The sequence below is a fragment of the Salmo salar genome, unplaced genomic scaffold (genome assembly GCF_965601325.2).
Source record: "Salmo salar unplaced genomic scaffold, fSalSal1 ptg000257l, whole genome shotgun sequence".
NCBI classification, from domain to species: domain Eukaryota; kingdom Metazoa; phylum Chordata; class Actinopteri; order Salmoniformes; family Salmonidae; genus Salmo; species Salmo salar.
In genome coordinates, this window is record NW_027675339.1 from 3,986,426 (window position 1) to 4,012,500 (window position 26,075).

At 42.7% G+C, this 26,075-nt stretch overlaps 1 protein-coding gene across 1 annotated transcript in view; it reads right to left on the reverse strand.

Annotated features, from left to right (window-relative positions):
• Positions 1-2,691: 2,691 nt before the first annotated feature.
• Positions 2,692-26,075, reverse strand: part of LOC145867240 (NLR family CARD domain-containing protein 3-like) — a 36,662-nt gene continuing 13,278 nt past the window's right edge. Inside the window, exons 3-9 of the mRNA XM_082971315.1 lie at positions 19,367-19,483; positions 18,148-18,246; positions 11,658-11,774; positions 9,979-10,068; positions 7,189-7,273; positions 6,832-7,060; positions 2,692-4,460 (exon numbers count right to left, since the gene is read on the reverse strand). Of these exons, the coding sequence (XP_082827441.1) occupies positions 2,692-4,460; positions 6,832-7,060; positions 7,189-7,273; positions 9,979-10,068; positions 11,658-11,774; positions 18,148-18,246; positions 19,367-19,483 (2,506 nt within the window). The remainder of the gene's footprint in view (positions 4,461-6,831; positions 7,061-7,188; positions 7,274-9,978; positions 10,069-11,657; positions 11,775-18,147; positions 18,247-19,366; positions 19,484-26,075) is intronic.

A 26,075-nucleotide genomic window follows, 5' to 3' on the forward strand; every position in this document is an offset into this window, starting at 1 on the left:
TTCATCTGACCAGAGGACATTTCTCCAAAAAGTACGATCTTTGTCCCCATGTGCAGTTGCAAACCGTAGTCTGGCGTTTTTTATGGTGGTTTGGGAGCAGTGGCTTCTTCCTTGCTGAGCAACCTTTCAGATTATGTCGATATAGGACTCATTTTACTGTGGATATAGATACTTTTGTACCTGTTTCCTCCAACATCTTCACAAGGTCCTTTGCTGTTGTTCTGGGATTGATTTGCACCAAAGTAAGTTAATCTCTAGGAGACAGAACGCGTCTCCTTCCTGAGCGGAATGGCGGCTGTGTGGTCCCATGGTGTTTAGACTTGCGTACTATTGTTTGAACAGATGAACGTGTTACCTTCAGGCGTTTGGAAATTGTTCCCAAGGATGAACCATACTTGTGGAGGTCTACAATTTTTTTTCTGAGATCTTGGCTGATTTCTTTTCATTTTCCCATGATGTCAGGCAAAGAGGCACTGAGTTTGAAGGTAGGCCTTGAAATACATCCAAATGATGTCAATTAGCCTACCAGATGCTTCTAAAGCCATAACATGATTTTCTGGAATTTTCCAAGCTGTTTAAAGGCACAGTCAACTTAGTGCATGTAAACTTCTGACCCACTGGAATTGTGATACAGTGAATTATAAGTGAAATAATCTGACTGTAAACAATTGTTTCAAAAATTACTTGTGTCATGCACAAAGTAGATGTCCTAACCGACTTGCCAAAACTATATAGTTTGTTAACAAGAAATTTGTGGAGAGGTTCAAAAACACGTTTTAATGACTCCAACCTAAGTGTATGTACACATCCGACTTCAACTGTATGTGATTGACGATTAAAAATTCAATTCTCATGATGCCATGATTAAGAACAATCATGAATAAATCATGAATCAGAATGAGTGAGAAAGTTACAGAGGCCACAACAGAACATGCTAACCTCCCACCATTACCAATAACAGAGGATACAACAGAACATGCTAACCTCTCACCATTAACAATAACAGAGGCTACAACAAAACATGCTAACCTCCCACCATTACCAATAACAGAGGATACAACAAAACATACTAACCTCTCACCATTACCAATAACAGAGGCTACAACAAAACATGCTAACCTCTCACCATTACCAATAACAGAGAATACAACAAAACATGCTAACCTCTCACCATTACCAATAACAGAGGCTACAACAAAACATGCTAACCTCTCACCATTACCAATAACAGAGGATACAACAAAACATGCTAACCTCTCACCATTACCAATAACAGAGGCTACAACAAAACATGCTAACCTCTCACCATTACCAATAACAGAGGATACAACAAAACATGCTAACCTCTCACCATTACCAATAACAGAGGCTACAACAAAACATGCTAACCTCTCACCATTACCAATTACAGAGGCTACAACAAAACATGCTAACCTCTCACCATTACCAATAACAGAGGCTACAACAAAACATGCTAACCTCTCACCATTACCAATAACAGAGGCTACAACAAAACATGCTAACCGCTCACCATTACCAATAACAGAGGCTACAACAAAACATGCTAACCTCTCACCATTACCAATAACAGAGGCTACAACAAAACATGCTAACCTCTCACCATTACCAATAACAGAGGATACAACAAAACATACTAACCTCTCACCATTACCAATAACAGAGGGGGTTTGATCCTTGTGCCTCTGTAACTTTCTCATTCATCATCATTCTCGATTCATTCTTATTCTTACTGACAATACAAGTGAAGTGACTCCAAAATGACAGGACATTATTCACCAATCAGTTTCTATTAGGAAAAACATAATCCAAAACACAACCAAGACAAACTGCAAAATGAATTCAACAAGTTAGTAGAATCACAGGCTTGATGTAATCACTGCAGGCATGGAACATGGGACTAAATACTAAACTTATGACAACTTTAAAACAATATAAGCAAATTTGTCCGAATATGTACAACTTTTTCAAATGGGAGAACTAAATACATAAAGTGCTTTCCTTTCGTAACAGTAACACAGCTATGTATGAAAATACCCTCAAATAAAAGGTGACATTCTGTACTGTCACCTGATATGAAAAATTCTATCTCAAATCCAAAATGCTGGAGCATAGCACCACATTTAAAACTATAAGCTTCACTGTCCAAACACATATGGTGTGGACTATGTGTTTCTGGTAAACACATGTGGATCTGGTGAACAGTTATCACTTTTTGACTACCTACAGGAATACTGACCTCAGAGTCTCCAGTTTACAGTGGAGATTCCCCAGTCCAGCAGAGAGCAGCTTCACTCCTGAATCCTTCAGGTCATTGTTACTCAGGTCCAGCTCTCTCAGGTGTGAGGGGTTTGACCTCAGAGCTGAGACCAGAGAAGCACAGCCTTTCTTTGTGACTCCACAGCCTGACAGCCTGACAAAGAGATCATCATGACTTCACAAACATACTGTTAATTTAATGAGTAGTGTAGAAGGACAACGGTAGATGCATTTGGTTTATTCTCTCAAACAACATATAGATTTGTATGGTCATAATGTTATACTAATGTGAAAATCAATGCATTTATTCAATATGTTATTCAATATAATATTATATACATATTACACTACATATTTTTCTCTAAACTGAATATTGCTTCCTGATGATTAGTTCTTGTATGTCATTTTATGTACTCACAGAGCAGCTCTGGAGGCTTTGACCACTGGCAGCAGCCTCAGAAGACCTTTCTCTGATCTGGAGAATTTCTTCAGGTCAAACACATCCAGCTCCTTTTCTGAAGTCAGCAATACAAAGGCCAGAGCTGACCACTGTGCAGGTGACAGGTTGGGTTTTGAGAGACTTCCTGAGCTCAGGTAGCTTTGGATCTCCTCCACTAGAGAATGGTCATTCAGTTCATTCAGACAGTGGAACAGATTGATGCACCTCTCTGGAGAGGGATTCTCCCTGATCTTCTCCTTGATGTGCTTGACTGTTTCTTCATGGCTCTTTGAGCTGCTTCTTCTCTTTGTCAGTAGACCTCGTAAGTGCTTCTGATTGGACTCCAATGAGAGGCCCAGAACGAAGCGGAGGAACAGGTCCAGGTTTCCCATCTCACTTTGTAAGGCTTTATCCACAGCACTCTTGTAGAAAGTAACTTCAGACTTGTATTTTGTTTGCAGTTCATCCATTAGATTCTCATTGTTGTTGATGAATGAGAGGAACACATACACAGCAGCCAGAAACTCCTGAATGCTCAGATGAACGAAGCAGTACACCTTGTCCTGGTACAGCACACATTCCTCTTTAAAGAGCTGTGTGCACAATCCTGAGTACACTGAGGCTTCATTGACATCAATGCCAGCCTCTTTCAGGTCTTTTTCATAGAAAATCAGATTGCCCTTCACTAGCTGTTGAAAAGCCAGTTTTCCCAGTGACAGAATGCTCTCGTTATTCAAGTGTGGATCTGTCTCTTCTTTCCCAAGATACTTTTCATTCTTCTGGTTGGTATGAAACACCACAAGGTGTGTGTACATCTCAGTCAGAGTCTTGGGCATCTCTTCTCTCTTATGTTTCAGCATGTGTTCGAGGACTGTTGCAGAAATCCAACAGAAGACTGGAATGTGGCACATGATGTGGAGGCTCCTTGATGTCTTTATGTGTGAGATGATTCTGCTGGCCAGGTCCTCATCACTGAATCTCTTCCTGAAGTACTCCTCCTTCTGTGGGTCATTGAACCCTCGTACCTCTGTCACCTGGTCAACACACCCTGAAGGGATCTTATTGGCTGCTGCAGGTCGGGTAGTTATCCAGAGGAGAGCAGAGGGAAGCAGATTTCCCTTGATGAGATTTGTCAGCAGAACATCCACTGAGGTTGACTTTGTGACGTCCCAACAGATCTTGTTCTTCTGGAAGTCTAGGGGCAGTCGGCACTCATCCAGACCATCAAAGATGAACAGAACTTTGTACTTGTTGTAGATGGAGATTCCTGATTGTTTGGTTTCCATTGAGAAGTGATTGACAAGTTCAATCAAAGTGTGTTTTTCCCCTTTCATCAAATTCAGCTCCCGAAAAGGGAATGAAAACACAAATTGAACATCCTGATTTGCTTTTCCTTCAGCCCAGTCCAGAATGAACTTCTGCACAGAGACTGTTTTTCCAATGCCAGCGACTCCCTTTGTCAGCACAGTTCTGATACGTTTGTCTTGTCCGGTTAAGGGTTTGAAGATGTCGTTACATTTGATTGCAGTCTCTGGTCTTGCTTGTTTCCTGGTTGTTGTCTCAATCTGTCTCAGTTCATGTTCATTATTGACCTGTCCTGTTCCACCCTCTGTGATGTAGAGCTCTGTGTAGATCTTATTGAGAAGTGTTGGGTTTCCTTGTTTAGCGATCCCCTCAAATACACATTGAAACTTCTTCTTTAGATTAGATTTGAGTTCACGTTGGCAAATCACAGCAAGCTCATCTGAATGAAGAAATAGCACAGAGGATATTAATATTACGTCTGTTTTAATGCCTACAGTATTGTAGGACTGTTATAACATTTTAAATTATAATCATTTATTCTCTTAACTGAATGTATTGTCATGACGTTGCCCTCACTCTGGGAACAGGGAGCACAGTTGACCCCCTCCGCCTTGCACCATCCCCCTACCTACCTCTCCCTACCCAGGCCCTGTCAAGGCGGTCGTAAATTCCAAAGGAAATGTCCTGCCTAACAGGCCCAGTTGAGACTGAGAGGGGTTTCATAGAGAGACAAGGAAATTCTTCCAACTCACAGAATTGGGGAACCAAACGACATTTATGTTCTGGAGAAGGTATAAAAGATCGGTGAAGAATCCAGCTACGAACTGGTCCGCTTGGTACAATTGTGTGATACTCAGAAGAGACCACAGTATTACCATAAAACTGTTTATATAATAGCCTCAGCTATGGGACTTGCATCTAAATGGTTGTATAAAATGTATTAACCTCTCTAGGCTAGGCGGGACGAATTCGTCCCACCTACGTAACAGCGACTGCTATCCTGTGGCGCGATTTTCAAAACCTTAAAAATCCTATTACTTCAATTTCTCAAACATATGACTATTTTACAGCCATTTAAAGACAAGACTCGTTAATCTAACCACACTGTCCGATTTCAAAAAGGCTTTACAACGAAAGCAAAATATTAGATTATGTCAGCAGAGTACCAAGCCAGAAATAATCAGACACCCATTTTTCAAGCCAGCATATAATGTCACCAAAACCCAGAAGACAGCTAAATGCAGCACTCACCTTTGATGATCTTCATCAGATGACAACCCTAGGACATTATGTTATACAATACATGCATGTTTTGTTCAATCAAGTTCATATTTATATCAAAAACCAGCTTTTTACATTAGCATGTGACGTTCAGAACTAGCATACCCCCCGCAAACTTCCGGGGAATTCGCTAATATTTTACTAAATTACTCACGATAAACGTTCACAAAAAGCATAACAATTATTTTAAGAATTATAGATACAGACCTCCTCTATGCACTCGATATGTCCGATTTTAAAATAGCTTTTTGGTGAAAGCACATTTTGCAATATTCTAAGTACATAGCCCAGGCATCACGGGCTCGCTATTTAGACACCCGGCAAGTTTAGCACTCACCATAATCATATTTACTATTATAAAAATGTCATTACCTTTTGTTGTCTTCGTCAGAATACACAGCCAGGACTGCTACTTCAATAACAAATGTTGGTTTGGTCCAAAATAATCCATCGTTATATCCGAATAGCGGCGTTTTGTTCGTGCATTCCAGACACTATCCGAAATAGTAAAGAAGTGTCACGCGCTTGGCGCAATTCGTGACAATAAAATTCTAAGTATTCCATTACCGTACTTCGAAGCATGTCAACCGCTGTTTAAAATCAATTTTTACGACACTTTTCTCGTAGAAAAGCGATAATATTCCGACAGGGAATCTCCTTTTCGGCAAACAGAGGAAAAAATCCCAAAGGCGGGGGCGGTCGGGGTCACGCGCATAAGCTAGTGTCTCTTGATGGGCCACTTGAGAAAGGCGATAATGTGTTTCAGCCTGGGGCTGGAATGACGACATTCTGTTTTTTCCCGGGCTCTGAGCGCCTATGGACGACGTGGGAAGTGTCACGTTAGAGCAGAGATCCTTAGTAAATGATAGAGATGGAAAAGAAGTTCAACAAATGGTCAGACAGGCCACTTCCTGTAAAGGAATCTCTCAGGTTTTGACCTGCCATTTGAGTTCTGTTATACTCACAGACACCATTCAAACAGTTTTAGAAAATTTAGGGTGTTTTCTATCCATATGTAATAAGTATATCCATATTCTAGTTACTGGGTAGGAGTGGTAACCAGATTAAATCGGGTATGTTTTTTATCCAGCCGTGTCAATGCTGCAAGCGTCCCACCTAGCCCATAGAGGTTAAACGATTAATCAGTTTAATCGCGTGATAATAATTACAGGGAGTTATTTGATAAACAAGTTTAATGGTGCCCAAAGACACAACAGTATAAATGTGTATATGTTTTCATAATGCATTACAGACTGGTGTGACTGATTACATTATTATTGGTATTATTGATGGTATTATTAATGTTCTCTCTCTCTCTCTCTCTCTCTCTCTCTCTCTCTCTCTCTCTCTCTGTCTCTCTCTCTAAATTAATCCACACAACACATCCCTTCTGCTACTTGATGAGGTCACTAGGTGTTGTGTTAAGGCTGCTACAATATCATTGAGTTACACAGCTACTTTAGCTGTACTTTAGCCACAGCTTTTAAATGTTATAAAACAGCATTCAACATGAGTAAAACAGCTCTTACTTTTCTCCAGTGTGTCAGCAAGCTCTTTCTGGTTCATTTTCCTCAGGACGTGCAGTGTGATCTTCAGAGCCCCCTCTCTGGCACTGCTCTCCTGCTTCTCATCTTCAGCATCCACCACTTCCTCATCCTGCTTCTGACTCTCAAAGCCTTGTGGGAGTTCTGGACTAAGATTCCTCTTGAACATTTTCAGCTCGTTCTTCACAAATGTAATAATTTTCTCTTCAAGCAACTGAAATAATAAAGTAAATAAGTTAAGCAAGAGAAGAAATGCTTTCTCATCAACACAATAATGAATGATTGACAGATCAACTTTACTTGAGGAAAACAAAAACAAATGTTCATAACAGGACCACATACACTGAATATAGAGTCCAGGTCTGTTTGATGACTCTGGGAAGACTGACCACTGAGAATCTCTGACTCTGATCTCTCCTGTTGGTTTCTGTGGACAAAACATGAGATTACAGTACACACACACACACACACACACACACACACACACACACACACACACACACACACACACACACACACACACACACACACACACACACACACACACACACACACACACACACACACACACACACACACACACACACACACACACGGAGGGAACGTTGTGTTTGTTTCATATTGTTTTAGGACTATGAAAATGGACTAAAGGATTAGCCTATGGATTATGAAAACAACCAAAAGAAATGTGAAAATGGGAGAGGAGAAATGACTAGAGACAGTGTTGTTTAACCTGTTGGGGATAGGGGGCAGTATTTGCACGGCTGGATAAAAAACGTACCCGATTTAATCTGGTGACTACACCTGCCCAGTAACTAGAATATGCATATAATTATTGGCTTTGGATAGAAAACACCCTAAAGTTTCTAAAACTCTTTGAATGGTGTCTGTGAGTATAACAGAACTCCTATGGCAGGCCAAAACCTGAGAAGATTTCAAGCAGGAAGTGGCCTGTCTGAGAAGTAGTGTTTCATCTTGGCTCTTTTTATTGAAGACTCAGGATCTGTGCAATAACATGACACTTCCTACGTCTTCCATAGGGTCTCAGAGCCCGGGAAAACGTTGAACGATATCGAGGCAGGCTCTGGCTGAAACACTTTATCGCTTTTGGCAAGTGGCCACTCAGAGTACTATGGGCTTAGGCGCGTGCCCGCTTCGACCGAATGGTTTCTTTTCCTTTGTCTGTTTATCTAAACGCAGATTCCCGGTTGGAATATTATCGCTTTTTTATGAGAAAAATGGCATAAAAATTGATTTTTAACAGCGGTTGACATGCTTCGAAGTACGGTAATGGAATATTTAGAATTCTTTTGTCACGAATTGCGCCATGCTCGTAACCCTGATTTAGCATTTAGGATAGTGTCTAGAACACACGAACAAAACGCCGCTGTTTGGATATAACGATGGATTATTTTGGACCAAACCAACATTTGTTATTGAAGTAGAAGTCCTGGGAGTGCATTCTGACGAAGACAACAAAGGTAAGAACATTTTTCTTATAGTAAATCTGACTTTGATGAGTGCTAAACCTGCTGGGTGTCTAAATAGCTAGCCCCGTGATGCCGGGCTATCTACTGAGAATATTGCAAAATGTGCTTTCACCGAAAAGCTATTTTAAAATCGGACATATCGAGTGCATAGAGGAGTTCTGTATCTATAATTCTTAAAATAATTGTTATGCTTTTTGTGAACGTTTATCGTGAGTAATTTAGTAAATTCACCGGCAGTGTTCGGTGGGAATGCTAGTCACATGCTAGTCACATGCTAATGTAAAAAGCTGGTTTTTGATATAAATATGAACTTGATTGAACAAAACATGCATGTATTGTATAACATAATGTCCTAGGGTTGTCATCTGATGAAGATCATCAAAGGTTAGTGCTGCATTTAGCTGTGGTTTGGGTTTATGTGACATTATATGCTAGCTTGAAAAATGGGTGTCTGATTATTTCTGGCTGGGTACTCTGCTGACATAATCTAATGTTTTGTTTTCGTTGTAAAGCCTTTTTGAAATCGGACAGTGTGGTTAGATTAACGAGAGTCTTATCTTTAAAATGGTGTAAAATAGTCATATTTTTTAAAAATTGAAGTAATAGCATATCTAACCTGTTATGGCATGTCAAGCTGGGAGGAAGATGTTCAGATGTTCAGTCTCCCCTGTCCTCAGCTTTTCCCCACCAAACAAGGGAACAGGAAGCCATTTATAACCCCCCACCCTAGCCTGGAGTTGACCAATCAGAATCCCCTGTCCTCAGCTTTTCCCCACCAAACAAAGGAACAGGATGCCATTTATAACCCCCCACCATAGCCTGGGGTTGACCAATCAGAAGTCCTTGCAGGACAACTTGGCCAATGGCCAATTAACAAGTATCCTGCTCTCGACTCAATGTACAGACCAATACCAACGTGGCCCACGTAGCACACGTCGCTCTGAGTTCAGGAGTGACATTCCACAGATTGTAACAGATGTTGAACTGAAACCCAACTCCTATTTACAATTCCCTATTGACCATTAGTACTCCAGTCCTCTCGTCCTCTCAAACTCTGCATTGTGTATTTATCTATAAAATATTCTTACATTAAGGAAAGATTTTAATGTAGAAAACTGATCTGAGAGCAGCGCTCCCTTTCTTTCCATCCTATCAGTATTGATACATGCTCCACCGGATGTGATACCTTGTAGTGCTGCTGATCCAGTTTCTACTGGTCTGACTGAGGATATGAACTCTGACCTGTCCACCAGACATGATACCTTGTAGTGCTGCTGATCCAGTTTCTACTGGTCTGACTGAGGATATGAACTCTGACCTGTCCACCAGACGTGATACCTTGTAGTGCTGCTGATCCAGTTTCTACTGGTCTGACTGAGGATATGAACTCTGACCTGTCCACCAGACGTGATACCTTGTAGTGCTGCTGATCCAGTTTCTGCTGGTCTGACTGAGGATATGAACTCTGACCTGTCCACCAGACGTGATACCTTGTAGTGCTGCTGATCCAGTTTCTGCTGGTCTGACTGAGGATATGAACTCTGACCTGTCCACCAGACGTGATACCTTGTAGTGCTGCTGATCCAGTTTCTACTGGTCTGACTGAGGATATGAACTCTGACCTGTCCACCAGACATGATACCTTGTTGTGCTGCTGATCCAGTTTCTGCTGGTTTGCCTGCGGATATGGAGCTCTGCCCTGTTCACCAGACTTGCTACGTTGACCTTATACCTTGTAAATAAAAAAAAGGAAATAGTAACACAAAATAACAATAATTACGCTATAAGGATTACCAGTACTGAGTCAATGTGCAGGGGTACCAGGTAGTTGAGGTAATAATGAGACTATAAGGAGTACCAGTACTGAGTCAATGTGCAGGGGTACCAGGTAGTTGAGGTAATAATGAGGCTATAAGGAGTACCAGTACTGAGTCAATGTGCAGGGGTTCCAGGTAGTTGAGGTAATAATGAGACTATAAGGACTACCAGTACTGAGTCAATGTGCAGGGGTACCAGGTAGTTGAGGTAATAATGAGACTATAAGGAGTACCAGTACTGAGTCAATGTGCAGGGGTACCAGGTAGTTGAGGTAATAATGAGACTATAAGGAGTACCAGTACTGAGTCAATGTGCAGGGGTACCAGGTAGTTGAGGTAATAATGAGACTATAAGGAGTACCAGTACTGAGTCAATGTGCAGGGGTACCAGGTAGTTGAGGTAATAATGAGACTATAAGGAGTACCAGTACTGAGTCAATGTGCGGGGTACCAGGTAGTTGAGGTAATAATGAGACTATAAGGAGTACCAGTACTGAGTCAATGTGCAGGGGTACCAGGTAGTTGAGGTAATAATGAGACTATAAGGAGTACCAGTACTGAGTCAATGTGCAGGGGTACCAGGTAGTTGAGGTAATAATGAGACTATAAGGAGTACCAGTACTGAGCCAATGTGCAGGGGTACCAGGTAGTTGAGGTAATAATGAGACTATAAGGAGTACCAGTACTGAGTCAATGTGCAGGGGTACCAGGTAGTTGAGGTAATAATGAGACTATAAGGAGTACCAGTACTGAGTCAATGTGCAGGGGTACCAGGTAGTTGAGGTAATAATGAGACTATAAGGAGTACCAGTACTGAGTCAATGTGCAGGGGTACCAGGTAGTTGAGGTAATAATGAGGCTATACGGAGTACCAGTACTGAGTCAATGTGCGGGGTACCAGGTAGTTGAGGTAATAATGAGGCTATACGGAGTACCAGTACTGAGTCAATGTCCAGGGGTACCAGGTAGTTGAGGTAATAATGAGGCTATAAGGAGTACCAGTACTGAGTCAATGTGCAGGAGTACCAGGTAGTTGAGGTAATAATGAGACTATAAGGAGTACCAGTACTGAGTCAATGTGCAGGGGTACCAGGTAGTTGAGATAATAATGAGACTATAAGGAGTACCAGTACTGAGTCAATGTGCAGGGGTACCAGGTAGTTGAGGAAAGTTGAGGTAATATGTACATGTAGGTAAGGATAAAAGTGATTAGGCAATCAGGATAGAGATTACATCTCCTCATCCAGGGAGAGCACACACACACACACACACACACACACACACACACACACACACACACACACACACACACACACACACACACACACACACACAGGGAGGGAACGTTGTGTTTGTTTAATATTGTTTTAGGACTATGAAAATGGAAAAATAATTAGCCTATGGATTATGAAAGCAACCAAAATAAATGTGAAAATGGGAGAGGAGAAATGACTACAGACAGTGTTGTTAAACTCACTGACCATGACCCATGAGTTCTTCTTACCTTTGTTCAGTAGAAAAGTCTCCCTCTCTAAAGTTTAGAGGTTGACCCATAGACCAGTCACTCTTCATGGACACACAGCTGGGAACAGGGGAGGCTGGTCTCTCCTGCTTGATTGGTCTTCAACACAACAGAGACAAACATTACATTTCTCATCTACTCTGATCTCAGATGGGGAAACATAAGAAGAGTTTCATTACTAAACGCTATATATCACTTTCAGAAACGTTCATGTATTAGCTTTTAGGGTAGGGGGCAGAATTTAGAAGTTTCGATGACAAACGTGCCCAAAGTAAATGCCTGTTACTCAGGCCCAGAAGCTAGGATATGCATATGCATGGTAGTATTGGATAAAAAACACTCTGACATTTCTAAAACTGTTTAACTTCTATGGGCTACATGGGGCGCTAGCGCAAAAATCTAATAATTTCAATTTCTCAAATACATGACTATTTTACACCATTTTAAAGATACACTTCTCCTTGATGTAACCACATTGTCCGATTTCAAAAAGGCTTTACAGCGAAAGCAAAAGATTAGATTATGTTAGGAGAGTACGTAGACAAAAATAATCACACAGCCATTTTCCAAGCAAGGACATGTGTCAATAAAACCCAAAACACAGCTAAATGAAGCACTTACCTTTGACGATCTTCACCAGATGACACTCCTAGGACATTATGTTACACAATACATGAATGTTTTGTTCGATAAAGTTCATATTTATATCCAAAAACAGCATTTTACATTGGCGCGTGATGTTCAGAAAATGTATTCCCACCAAAACCATCGGTGAATGTGCACATCAATTTACAAAAATACTCATCATAAACGTTGACAAAATATATAACAATTATTTAACTTCTTGGGACTAGGGGGAAGTATTTTCACGGCCGGATGAAAAATGTACCCAATTTAAACTGGTTACTACTCTTGCCCAGGAAATAGAATATGCATATTATTAGTAGATTTGGATAGAAAACACTCTGAAGTTTCTAAAACTGTTTGAATGGTGTCTGTGAGTATAACAGAACTCATATTGCAGGCAAAAACCTGAGAACATTTCAACCAGGAAGTGTAAGGTCTGAGAATTGTAATTCTTATTTCTAGTCCCATTTCGAAACTACAGTAGCTGTGGTTCAGTACGTGCACTCTGCCTTCTCGAGCAAAACGAGGTAATTTTCTAACCGCGAGGTTTGTACGATGTAATTTATTGGCAGGATGGAAGATGCAGTCTTGTCTTTTCTATTCCGAGGTTGTTTACTCACAATATCAGATATTTAAAATGATTTTTTATAATGCATCCTAATCACAATGATAAGGTTGAGGTTCTGACTAGTGATTATTTACCCGGGGTTCAATACCTGCTATAGTCACTGTTTATTTGCTCTCCCAAAAGCAACACAGCCCAAATACGAGCTATATAGCTACCTAAAGTAATGAGTGACCATTTTAGAAAATCATGGGACATATAGTCTGTGGTTGCATGCTATTTTATGTCAATCATATTGCTGCTTGTAGCCTATAACTGATGCTTCGTGGTCTTATGCTGCCATCTATTGGAAATATTTAGCAATTAAAAGTTATTAATTCACATAAAGACGTAGGTGAGGCAGCTGAGAAATAAAGTGTATTTTTCTTGTAAATTCATTAGATCAGTCTCAAACCTGCCTCACCTATCCCACACCAATTGCTTGCTTGCGCGCCAGGAGGCTAGTTCCTTTTGGCCATTTATGCAAGTATATGGCGAAGCGCGTTACGCATATCTATGAGTTATGAAAGTTATGAAAACAAAGTGTTTTGCAAATTTTGAACTTACAATATGGCTACTAATACTGGAAAAGCTAAATCAATGTCCAAGCATAGAGATTTTTGACGATATTCTTGCATACATTTTTTTTGAGACAACAGCTAAAGGAGAGGACGCTAACGTTACCTGCTAACGTTACATTAGACTGGTAAGTGAAATACGAGTCTTCATATTTATATTCTTTTATATTGAAAGCCACAACATGTCAAAGTCAACATACAATATACATTGGCACCCGACTGGCACAGTTGTCTAACACACTGCAAGTACCTGGTTCGAATCCGTCCGTGATTGGGAGTCCCATAGGGAGGCGCACAATTGGCCCAGCGTCGTCCGGGTTTGGCCGGGGTTTGTAAATAAGAATTTGTACTGACTTGCCTAGTTAATACGTTTCACATATTAGTTTGCAAACAATGTAAAACAAATGACAATAAAGCTGCATACAAACATGCTCTTTTTTGTTGTCTTGAGTTAGGCAGCTCCTAAATGCAGGTGTTTCAGCCTAGCTCAGTGCTTTCTGTGGTGGTGGGGCAGCCAGAGGAAAATACTGAGCGTAGGGGTTGGTAATGATCTGTAGTTGCGCCTTGATTGGCTCAGTGTTCTGTCACTCATGGAGACACTACGTCACCGTAAAATCTACAGGGAGAGCTCAAAAATTCAAGCCCATTGGGTGCTGCCATAGAGTTACATTAGAAGTGCCCATCCAAAAGGCTCAAGGTCATTGGCCACAGATAAAATTGTCAAATCACGTTATATCTACCTTAGCTTTGATTGGACTGATCATGTCAACATCATACGTTCAAAATCTTAGCTAGCAATGAGTGGTTTGGAAGGAATCAGTGGCTAACTGCACGCATTGCAAAGCAGTCACTAGCCAGCAATTCAGTGGAGAGGGTGTGTGGTCCAATTCTGAGTTTAAGGGTCTCTTTTCCAAGCTTAAAAATATAAATATTTACATGCAACACCATGGGACAGAAAAGGCTGAATACATTGGCCGTGCTGTGAATCCAGCATGAATTCTGCTTCCTTCAAAACAACTGGAAACTGGGAAATCTCAGACTTCAGTGAGTTCAGGACAACTAGAAACTCTGAAAAAAACGAGCTCCGACTGAGAAAATACGGTTTGAACAGTCATCCAACTCGAAATTCCAAGTGGGGATCTCGGCCTCTTTCTAGAGCTCCAACCCGAAGATCACTGACGTCATCATTAGAACTTCCCAGTTCACAGTTGTCTTGAAAACACCATAAATCCAGAGAATGACATACTTTGATGACAGAATTTGCCCACAAGGACCGCCGCGCCACCCCACCCTATACGAAACACATCCCTTACTTGAAGTGTTTCTACAATTCCCTATGGGAAAACTGTACGGTAGAAAAATGTTTGGATTTTGACAGCAATGCTAAGAAGTTACAGATAAATTCAAAATGAGAGGCTAAAAGGACAGAACTCTTGATGCAGCAATGATGAAAATATCTCAAAAACCAACAGAGGAATTGCTAAAAACTCGACCAAATAAGAATAACAACCGTCTTTTGCACCAAGTACACCAAGTATTCTGATAGATAGCAATACTGGAAAAGCACTGGAATATTCTACAATCAGACAAAAATAAACACACACCTCTTCAAGGAACCCCACTGGTGGTCTATAAGGAACCCCACTGGTGGTCTGTAAGGAACCCCCACTGGTGGTCTATAAGGAACCCCCACTGGTGGTCTATAAGGAACCCCACTGGTGGTCTATAAGGAACCCCCACTGGTGGTCTGTAAGGAACCCCCACTGGTGGTCTATATGGAACCCCCACTGGTGGTCTGTAAGGAACCCCACTGGTGGTCTATAAGGAACCCCCACTGGTGGTCTGTAAGGAACCCCCACTGGTGGTCTATAAGGAACCCCCACTGGTGGTCTATAAGGAACCCCCACTGGTGGTCTATAAGGAACCCCCACTGCTGGTCTATAAGGAACCCCTACTGGTGGTCTGTAAGGAACCCCCACTGGTGGTCTATGAGAAACCCCCACTGGTGGTCTATGAGGAACCCCCACTGGTGGTCTATAAGGAACCCCCACTAGTGGTCTATAAGGAACCCCCACTGGTGGTCTATAAGGAGCCCCCACTGGTGGTCTATAAGGAACCCCACTGGTGGTCTATAAGGAACCCCCACTGGTGGTCTATAAGGAACCCCCACTGGTGGTCTATAAGGAACCCCCACTGGTGGTCTATAAGGAACCCCCACTGGTGGTCTATATGGAACCCCACTGGTGGTCTGTAAGGAACCCCCACTGGTGGTCTATAAGGAACCCCACTGGTGGTCTATAAGGAACCCCCACTGGTGGTCTATAAGGAACCCCCACTGGTGGTCTGTAAGGAACCCCCACTGGTGGTCTATAAGGAACCCCCACTGGTGGTCTGTAAGGAGCCCCCACTGGTGGTCTATAAGGAACCCCACTGGTGGTCTGTAAGGAACCCCCACTGGTGGTCTATAAGGAACCCCACTGGTGGTCTATAAGGAACCCCCACTGGTGGTCTGTAAGGAACCCCCACTGGTGGTCTATATGGAACCCCCACTGGTGGTCTGTAAGGAACCCCACTGGTGGTCTATAAGGAACCCCCACTGGTGGTCTGTAAGGAACCCCCACTGGTGGTCTATAAGGAACCCCCACTGGTGGTCTATAAGGAACCCCCACTGGTGGTCTATAAGGAACCCCCACTGCTGGTCTATAAGGAACCCCTACTGGTGGTCTGTAAGGAACCACCACTGGTGGTCTATAAGGAACCCCCACTGGTGGTCTATGAGAAACCCCCACTGGTGGTCTATGAGGAACCCCCACTGGTGGTCTATAAGGAACCCCCACTAGTGGTCTATAAGGAACCCCCACTGGTGGTCTATAAGGAGCCCCCACTGGTGGTCTATAAGGAACCCCACTGGTGGTCTATAAGGAACCCCCACTGGTGGTCTATAAGGAACCCCCACTGGTGGTCTATAAGGAACCCCCACTGGTGGTCTATAAGGAACCCCCACTGGTGCTCTATAAGCGTGGTCACAATATTGTAGATAGTTTGGTGAGATCTGACCTGCCCTCTGAGCCCACTCAGACACTCTTGACACCCATCCCAAATGGGAACTACAAACGTGGCTCATGAGCACAGTGCAACAGCACTATAAAAACATCCATCTTCAGACATCAACATACAGGTAGAACAATCCCTGTTAGAGGGATCATCTCATGCAAGACCAAGGGAGTGATCTATCTCATCACCTGTTCATGTGGGAAAGCCTACGTAGGACAAACGAAAAGACAATTAAAACAACGCATAGCTGAACACAGCAGCTCAATCAGGTGTAAGAACATTGACTATCCAATAGCAGCTCACTTTGTTGAAGCTGACCATCCAATCTCCTCCCTCCAATACACAGGCATTGAGCATGTTGCTCTACCAAGGAGAGGAGGTAACATGGAGATCCTACTACTACAAAGGGAGGCTTACTGGAGATCCTGTCTAAAAACATGGACCCCTAGTGGTCTGAATATTGACTTTGATCTCAGGCCCTTATGAACAGTTCTCTGTTTTAAATGTATATATTCTTTCTACAGCTTATCAGAGTACATCCAATATGTTCCCCTGTTGATGATGCTCATTATGCATTATGGTTGAACCAAAACATTAGATGGAACAAATGTTTTTATTGAAATAGGAAACAATTAAATATGTGAAATTGAATAAAACAATAATGTATGTTGACGCTAATGTTATGTACAATTATCAGTTATGTTTCTATATGATAACAATAGCCTGATATATTCAATATGCCAGAAACTATTGTTTTTTAACAGTTTCACTCAATTCATTCTAATTAACTTAATAATCATGACACACCCCTCTCTATTGTCATTGGATGCACAAACTGCACTGTTTTTCTACATAACCTGGTTCAAGTATTGATGACATCACCCTGAAGAAGGCACAGTGATGCTGAAACGTTGGTAAATAGCCAATAAATTACTGGGAGTTTATATATGGAGTGTGGGATTCTATTTTTTATAGCTTATAGTTTAGCCGTTAGTCAGAACCTCCACATAAACAAACATTATCTGGGTGTGCGACAGCTCATGTTTTTTATTGGAAAAACTATTGGAACCATTTCCCTGTTTGACCACAAGGTGTTATGGGTATTATGACACCTCCACTGTGGGGCTCTATAAAACTATTGGAACCATTTCCCTGTTTGACCACTAGGTGTTATGGGTATTAGGACACCTCCACTGCGGGGCTCTATAAAACTATTGGAACCATTTCCCTGTTTGACCGCTAGGTTTTATGGGTATTATAACACCTCCACTGTGGGGCTCTATAAAACTATTGGAACCATTTCCCTGTTTGACCGCTAGGTGTTATGGGTATTATAACACCTCCACTGTGGGGCTCTATAACGCAAATGAAATGTGAGAATCTATGAATGCAGAATCTAGAGAATGCAACAATATTTGTTTCATCTTGCTGTGATGTTCTCAGTAAAATGTCATAAGCTAAAATCTATGAATTTTAAATCTTAGAACAGTAATATTTTACACACCCATAAGCCTTAATTTCTGAAGAAAAAAACACAAATGAGAAGAAATGGTGGATATAGTGTTTTGGATATAAACTCTTGATAAATTCTTTACAAAACTAATCTCACCTCTTAGATTTGGTGCCATGTTCCCCAGAGACACTCCTTTTAGAGGCAGGGCCCTCCTCCTCTCTCTTCCAAGAGAGACTCATTTTAGAGCAGTGACCCCTAAACAGAGATCCAGCATGTTGGTTGTGGTCAACACAGTGACAACTAAACAGAGATCCAACATGTTGGTTGTGGTCAACACAGTGACAACTAAACAGAGATCCAGCATGTTGGTTGTGGTTAACACAGTGACAACTAAACAGAGATCCAGCATGTTGGTTGTGGTTAACACAGTGACAACTAAACATTTTACATTTACATTTTAGTCATTTAGCAGACGCTCTTATCCAGAGCGACTTACAGTAGAGTGCATACATTTTATTACATTTTAAATACTGAGATCCAACATGTTGGTTGTGGTCAACACAGTAACAACTAAACAGAGATCCAGCATGTTGGTTGTGGTTAACACAGTGACAACTAAACAGAGATCCAGCATGTTGGTTGTGGTTAACACAGTGACAACTAAACAGAGATCCAGCATGTTGGTTGTGGTTAACACAGTGACAACTAAACAGAGATCCAGCATGTTGGTTGTGGTTAACACAGTGACAACTAAACAGAGATCCAGCATGTTGGTTGTGGTTAACACAGTGACAACTAAACAGAGATCCAGCATGTTGGTTGTGGTTAACACAGTGACAACTAAACAGAGATCCAGCATGTTGGTTGTGGTTAACACAATGACAACTAAACAGAGATCCAGCATGTTGGTTGTGGTTAACACAGTAACAACTAAACAGAGATCCAGCATGTTGGTTGTGGTTAACACAGTGACAACTAAACAGAGATCCAGCATGTTGGTTGTGGTTAACACAGTAATTCTTTAATGTCAATTGTTCTCATGTGTTCATTATCTCTTTGAGAAATAAAATATTTACTAACAGACATAGAAACTGTCAGGTGATTCAATGTAGTTGTGACATTTCATCTCTATGTTAACTGTCAATAATAATAATAATAAAATGTGTCACTGTTTGTCTCAGACACACACACACACACACACACACACACAGGGAGGGAATGTTGTCTTTGTTTAATATTGTTTTAGGACATCGAAAATGGACAAAAGGATTAGCCGATGGATTATGAAAACAACAAAAATAATGGGAGAAATGGGAGAAATGACTAGAGAGAGTGTTTTTTAACTCACTGACCATGACCCATGAGTTCTTCTTACCTTTGTTCAGTAGAAAAGTCTCCCTCTCTAAACGCTATAGGTTGCAGCATAGACCGGTCACTCTTCATGGACACACAGCTGGGTACAGGGGAGGCTGGTCTCTCCTGCTTGATTGGGCTTCAACACAACAGAGACAAACATCACATCTCTCATCTACTCTGAGCTCAGATGGGGAAACATAAGAAGAGGTTCATTCCAAAACGCTATATATCCATTTTCAGAAATGTTCTTTAATTAGCTTTTATTGTTTAAAGAAATTATGAAAGAGATTGGTGTGTTTTTTCACTATCTATGTCACGTCCTGACCAGCAGAGGGTGTTGTGTAGTTTTGGTTAGGACGTGGCAGAGTATGTCTGTGTATGTGTGTTCTGGGTGTTGTATTTCTATGTGGGTCTGTATGGCTCCCGATCAGGGACAGCTGGTGATCGTTGTTCCTGATTGGGAGTCATATAATTAGGAGTATGTTTGTCACTTGGGTTTGTGGGTGGTTGTGCTGACACTGCTAGTCTTTTGGGATGTACGTAGCATGTTATTAGTCATTCTGTTTATTGTTTTTTCCCCGTGGATACTTTGCTCTTATATATTAAAAAGATGAGTATCTACATTTCACTTACTGCAGTTTGGTCTCTTCAACATGGCTGTAATTATGACAGAACCACCCACCACAACAAGACCAAGCAGCGGAAAAGGGAGCAGGACGCTGAATATATGGACTATTCTGAGGAAATAGACTTCGACATGGACACTTGTGAGAAATGGACTTGGGAACAGATTCTGGCCGGAGAGGGCCCGTGGCGAAAGGCTGGTGAGGACCGGGAACGCTACCGGGGTACATGACTGGCGAGGAAGCCGGAGATGCACCCCCAATAATTTTTTTGGGGGGGGCACACGGGTAGTTTGGCTAGGCCTAGGAAGAGCCATAAGCCAGCTACCCGTGAGTACATGGAGGAGCGTATGGAGTGGAGGGCGCCGTGTTTCGCTGAGGTGCGCACTCTCTCGCCCATACGCACGCACAGTCCGGTGCGCGCCATTCCAGCCCCTCGCAGATGCCGTGCTAGAGTGGGCATCCAGCCTGGTAGGAGGATGCCTGCGCAGCGCGTCTGGTCGCCGGTACGCCTCCTAGGACCAGGCTACCCTACTCCCGCTCTATGCACGGCAACCATCAGGCCCCTGCACAGCCCAGTTCGCCCTGTACCAGCACCCCGCTCGTACAGGGCTGTTAGTTCCATCCAGCCAGGATGGGTTGTGCAGGTGGTGCGGTCACGGCCACCTGTGCGCCTCCATGGCCCAGTCTATCCGGTTCCTGCCTCTCGTGCTATCTCAGAAGTGAGTTCCTCCAGTCTGGCACGACCAGTACCAGCAACCCGGACCAAGCTTCCCATGAGTTGGCCTAGTCCTATTCAGCCTGTTCCCGCTCCTCGCACTAGCCCTAGGGTGCGTGTCTTCAGCCTGGTACCACCTCTACCAGCCCCACGCACCAGGCTTCCAGTGCGTCGGCCCAGCCTCAAGAGCCCGGCACCAGTGTGCAGTCCAGAGTATCCGGCACCAGTGTGCAGTCCAGAGTATCCGGCACCAGTGTGCAGTCCAGAGTATCCGGCACCAGTGTGCAGTCCAGAGTATCCGGCACCAGTGTGCAGTCCAGAGTATCCGGCACCAGTGTCTAGTCCGGAACCGAGGGAGACTGCCTGCGACCCGGAACCGAGGGAGACTGCCTGCGACCCGGAACCGAGGGAGTCTGCCTGCGACCCGGAACCGAGGGAGTCTGCCTGCGACCCGGAACCGAGGGAGTCTGCCTGCGACCCGGAACCGAGGGAGTCTGCCTGCGACCCGGAACCGAGGGAGTCTGCCTGCGACCCGGAACTGAAGGAGTCTACCTGCGACTCAGAACTGAATGTGACTAACTGTGTATTGAATGAGTCTGCCTACAGCGTGGAAATGAAGGAACCTGCCCACGATCCACAACGGATTGAGCCTGTCTACAACCCGGACCCCAATGAGTCTGCCTACAACCTGGAGGGCAGGAGGCCGGAACCAGAGCCACCTCCAGGATAGTTGGGGAGGGAGGGTGTAGCACAGTGCCGTTGTTGACGGCAGCCACCCTCCCTTCCCTCCCTTATTGTTTAGGGGGTATTTGTATTTGTTTTTCTTGTGGTTTTGGGGGATTTTGTGGTTTCTTTTTTTAGGTGCATTCGGGGTATGCACCTTTAGGGGGGGTACTGTCACGTCCTGACCAGCAGAGGGTGTTGTGTAGTTTTGGTCAGGACGTGGCAGAGTATGTCTGTATGTGTGTTCTGGGTGTTGTATTTCTATGTGGGTCTGTGTGGCTCCCGAACAGGGACAGCTGGTGATCATTGTTCCTGATTGGGAGTCATATAATTAGGAGTATGTTTGTCACTTGGGTTTGTGGGTGGTTGTGCTAACACCGCTAGTCTTTTGTTTGTATGTAGCCTGTTAGCCTGTAGTTAGTAGTTATTGTTTTTCCTGTGGATGCTTTGCTCGTATATATTAAAAAGATGAGTATCCACATTCCGTCTGCAGTTTGGTCCATTCAACACAGCAACAACCGTTACTAATATGCTGCTGTAAATAGGCATACTAGGTTATTGTACTTCATCAGCCAGTTAGCTTCAACAGGACACATGTCCTACCATCAGCCAGTAAGCTTCAACAGGACACATGTCCTACCATCAGCCAGTAAGCTTCAACAGGACACATGTCCTACCATCAGCCAGTAAGGTTCAACAGGACACATGTCCTACCATCAGCCAGTTAGCTTTAACAGGACACATGTCCTACCATCAGCCAGTTTACTTCAACAGGACACATGTCCTACCATCAGCCAGTAAGCTTCAACAGGACACATGTCCTACCATCAGCCAGTAAGCTTCAACAGGACACATGTCCTACCATCAGCCAGTAAGCTTCAACAGGACACATGTCCTACCATCAGCCAGTTAGCTTCAACAGGGCACATGTCCTACCATCAGCCAGTTAGCTTCAACAGGACACATGTCCTACCATTTGAAATGATGGTGTGAGGAACACTTCCCTGCTGAAATATATGGGTTGGTCAACAGTACATTCCACTCTGTATCAGATTTTCATTGATACACCGTTAACTGATTTAAAGTTAAACATAAAAACGAGTGATAGGTTACTGTTAGATAGTGATAGGCTCCTGTTAGATAGTGATAGGCTCCTGTTAGATAGTGATAGGCTACTGCTAGATAGTGATAGGCTACTGCTAGATAGTGATAGGCTACTGCTAGATAGTGATAGGCTCTTGTTAGATAGTGCTAGGCTACTGCTAGATAGTGATAGGCTCCTGTTAGATAGTGATAGGCTACTGCTAGATAGTGATAGGCTCCTGTTAGATAGTGATAGGCTACTGCTAGATAGTGATAGGCTCCTGTTAGATAGTGCTAGGCTACTGCTAGATAGTGATAGGCTCCTGTTAGATAGTGATAGGCTACTGCTAGATAGTGATAGGCTCCTGTTAGATAGTGATAGGCTACTGTTAGATAGTGATAGTCTACTGTTAGATAGTGATAGGCTACTGCTAGATAGTGATAGGCTCCTGTTAGATAGTGATAGGCTACTGCTAGATAGTGATAGGCTCCTGTTAGATAGTGCTAGGCTCCTGCTAGATAGTGATAGGCTCCTGTTAGATAGTGATAGTCTTTTGGTACGTAGCCTGTTAGTCGTTTTTTTTTTTGTTGTTTATTGTTTTTTCCCGTGGATACTTTGCTCTTATATATTAAAAAGATGAGTATCTACATTTCACCTGCTGCAGTTTGGTCTCTTCAACACGGCTGTAATTATGACAATCTAATCATGGCATGGGGTTGTTCAATGACAGACATGTATTTGTTTAAAATCTATCACTTGATGGTTTCATTTCAGAGACAAATAATCATGTTTTTTTTCTAAATGCTACATACACAGTAATAATATATCTCTGCCTCACTGTCAGAGAAATCAGTAGTACTGCTAGGTTTTACAGTCAAATGTGACCGACCGTCTCAATTCGGTCGTATGTAGCAACATTTGAAATAGTGTTTTTTACATTAGATAATTTTACCTTTATTTAACTAGGCAAGTCAGTTAAGAACAAATTCTTATTTACAATGATGGCCTAGGAACAGTGGGTTAACTGCCTTGTTCAGTGGCAGAAAGACAGATTTTTTTTTTTCCTTGTCAGCTCAGGGATTCAATCTACCAACCTTTCCTTTCAGTTACAAGTCCAGCGCTCTAACCTGCGGTAGCCTAGAAAAGTAGAGAATCTCAGCCCCGCCAAAAAGCTTGTGTCAGCACTATGCCTTCTTGTGGATGGAATGAACTACTTACTAGGGACATAAGGTAATGTTATGAAATTGGGCTCCATGTAATTAACTAGTTTTCATCAGAAAAAAAACATTGTTAAAAATGGAATATGTCCAGCCTACTTGAGGCGCCCTGAAAATAATATTCAAAAGTTTGGTCCTGGACACAGAGGGGTTAAACACTAAAGTTACTGTCCATCTAGTGAAGAGAGGAGAACCGGACAGAGGTAGCCAGCATCAGTCAACGAGAGAGGGAGGATAGGATAACTGGGATGCTGCTGGTAGAGTAGCTAGCTAGCTAGCTTACCGAGCTGTACCGACTAGCTAGGATAACTAGGATGCTGCTGGTAGAATAGCTAGCTAGCTTACCGAGCTGTACCGACTAGCTTGGATAACTAGGATGCTGCTGGTAGAGTAGCTAGCTAACTTACCTAGCTGTAAAGACTAGCTACGATAACTAGGATGCTGCTGGTAGAGTATCTAGCTAGCTTACCTAGCTGTACCGACTAGCTAGGATAACTAGGATGCTGCTGGTAGAGTAGCTAGCTAGCTTACCTAGCTGTACCGACTAGCTAGGATGCTGCTGGTAGAGTATCTAGCTAGCTTACCGAGCTGTACCGACTAGCTAGGATAACTAGGATGCTGCTGGTAGAGTAGCTAGCTAGCTTACCTAGCTGTACCGACTAGCTAGGATAACTAGGATGCTACTGGTAGAGTAGCTAGCTAGCTTACCTAGCTGTACCGACTAGCTAGGATAACTAGGATGCTGCTGGTAGAGTAGCTAGCTAGCTTACCTAGCTAGGATAACTAGGATGCTGCTGGTAGAGTAGCTAGCTAGCTTACCTAGCTGTACCGACTAGATAGGATAACTAGGATGCTGCTGGTAGAGTAGCTAGCTAGCTTACCTAGCTGTACCGACTAGCTAGGATATCTAGGATGCTGCTGGTCGAGTAGCTAGCTAGCTAGCTTACCTAGCTGTACCGACTAGCTAGGATAACTAGGATGCTGCTGGTAGAGTAGCTAGCTAGCTTACCTAGCTGTACCGACTAGCTAGGATAACTAGGATGCTGCTGGTAGAGTAGCTAGCTAGCTTACCTAACTGTACCAACAAGCTAGGATAACTAGGATCCTGCTGGTAGAGTAGCTAGCTAGCTTACCTAGCTGTACCGACTAGCTTGGCTAGCTAGCAGGACGTTCGTCTGTCCCTCATCTCGATGATGACGACGAATCCAGTGAACCACAAAATGAAACAAGGATAGAGAGTGAAAAGGATCTGGCTACACTCATACGGTCCCTGACCGTAAAGCAAAAAGGAAATTGAACAATAAAACTTCGGCGTTTCAACACTGTAACAAACTCTGTCGTTATTCCCCAAGATCACCTCAGCCCACTCTGCGCGTAACCGGTACAATATGCTTTGCGCCACACTGTACGTGGACGCGGACAGATCTGTTTCTGTACAGGGATGCGGGCAGTTTCAGAACGTGGACATGAGCAGTGCAACACAATCAACTAAACCCAATGTTTACAGTGGGTTAAATTAGTAATATTCATTTTTTATTATTATGTTAAACAAACATTCGACGTTTTTTTATAACAATATTTTCAGATCTAGGCCCATGTCCACAAAGCGTCTCAGAGTAGAAAATTGGTCGTATAAGTACTGAGAATAAAGACATTTTACACTTATGTTACACTTATGGGTATAAATTAAAGCTATGCATGAAGTCTCTAGTCCCACCTAGTCGGCAGATATTTAGAACACCTCGTGAGCTGTCCTAAGTAGTTAAGAGTTAACAGCAGGTGTCTTGATAATACAATAGAATAATGCAGCGAGTCAGTGGTTCCTGAGCCACATGTAATTGCTTTGCAGTAGTTAAAAATAATGTTTTATATCTCTATATGGTCAATCCATAAATAATATATGTCTTGTGCTTTTGGCAATGATTTATGTATAATACTTATGTATAACAAGTGATACCATGTATGTCTCCAAAGCGTTTTGTCTTCATTTTGGCAGATTAATTTATGCTAATTTCTCAAGATTAACTCAGGTTTTCGTCCAGCGGCTAAGGAGTTGGAGCTGTGGCAGGAGTTGGACCTGTGGTCCAAAGGTGGCTGGTTTATATCCCGGGCCGGCGCTGGAAAAAACGTGAGGAATTGATCTGATCCCTGGAGGTCTGCTGGGTTCACATCCTCAAAACGTTCACCTTTCGTTGATCAGAACTCTAGAGGTTCTTCTTCACTGAACCTAAATATATATAACTTTTAGTGGTTCCATATATTAAGGAAGTGATAGAAGCCTTTTTGGTTCAATAAGGAACCTTCTTTTCTAAGAGTGTAAAATTAACACGTTTATCTTTTGATTATTTAATTATCTACATCAT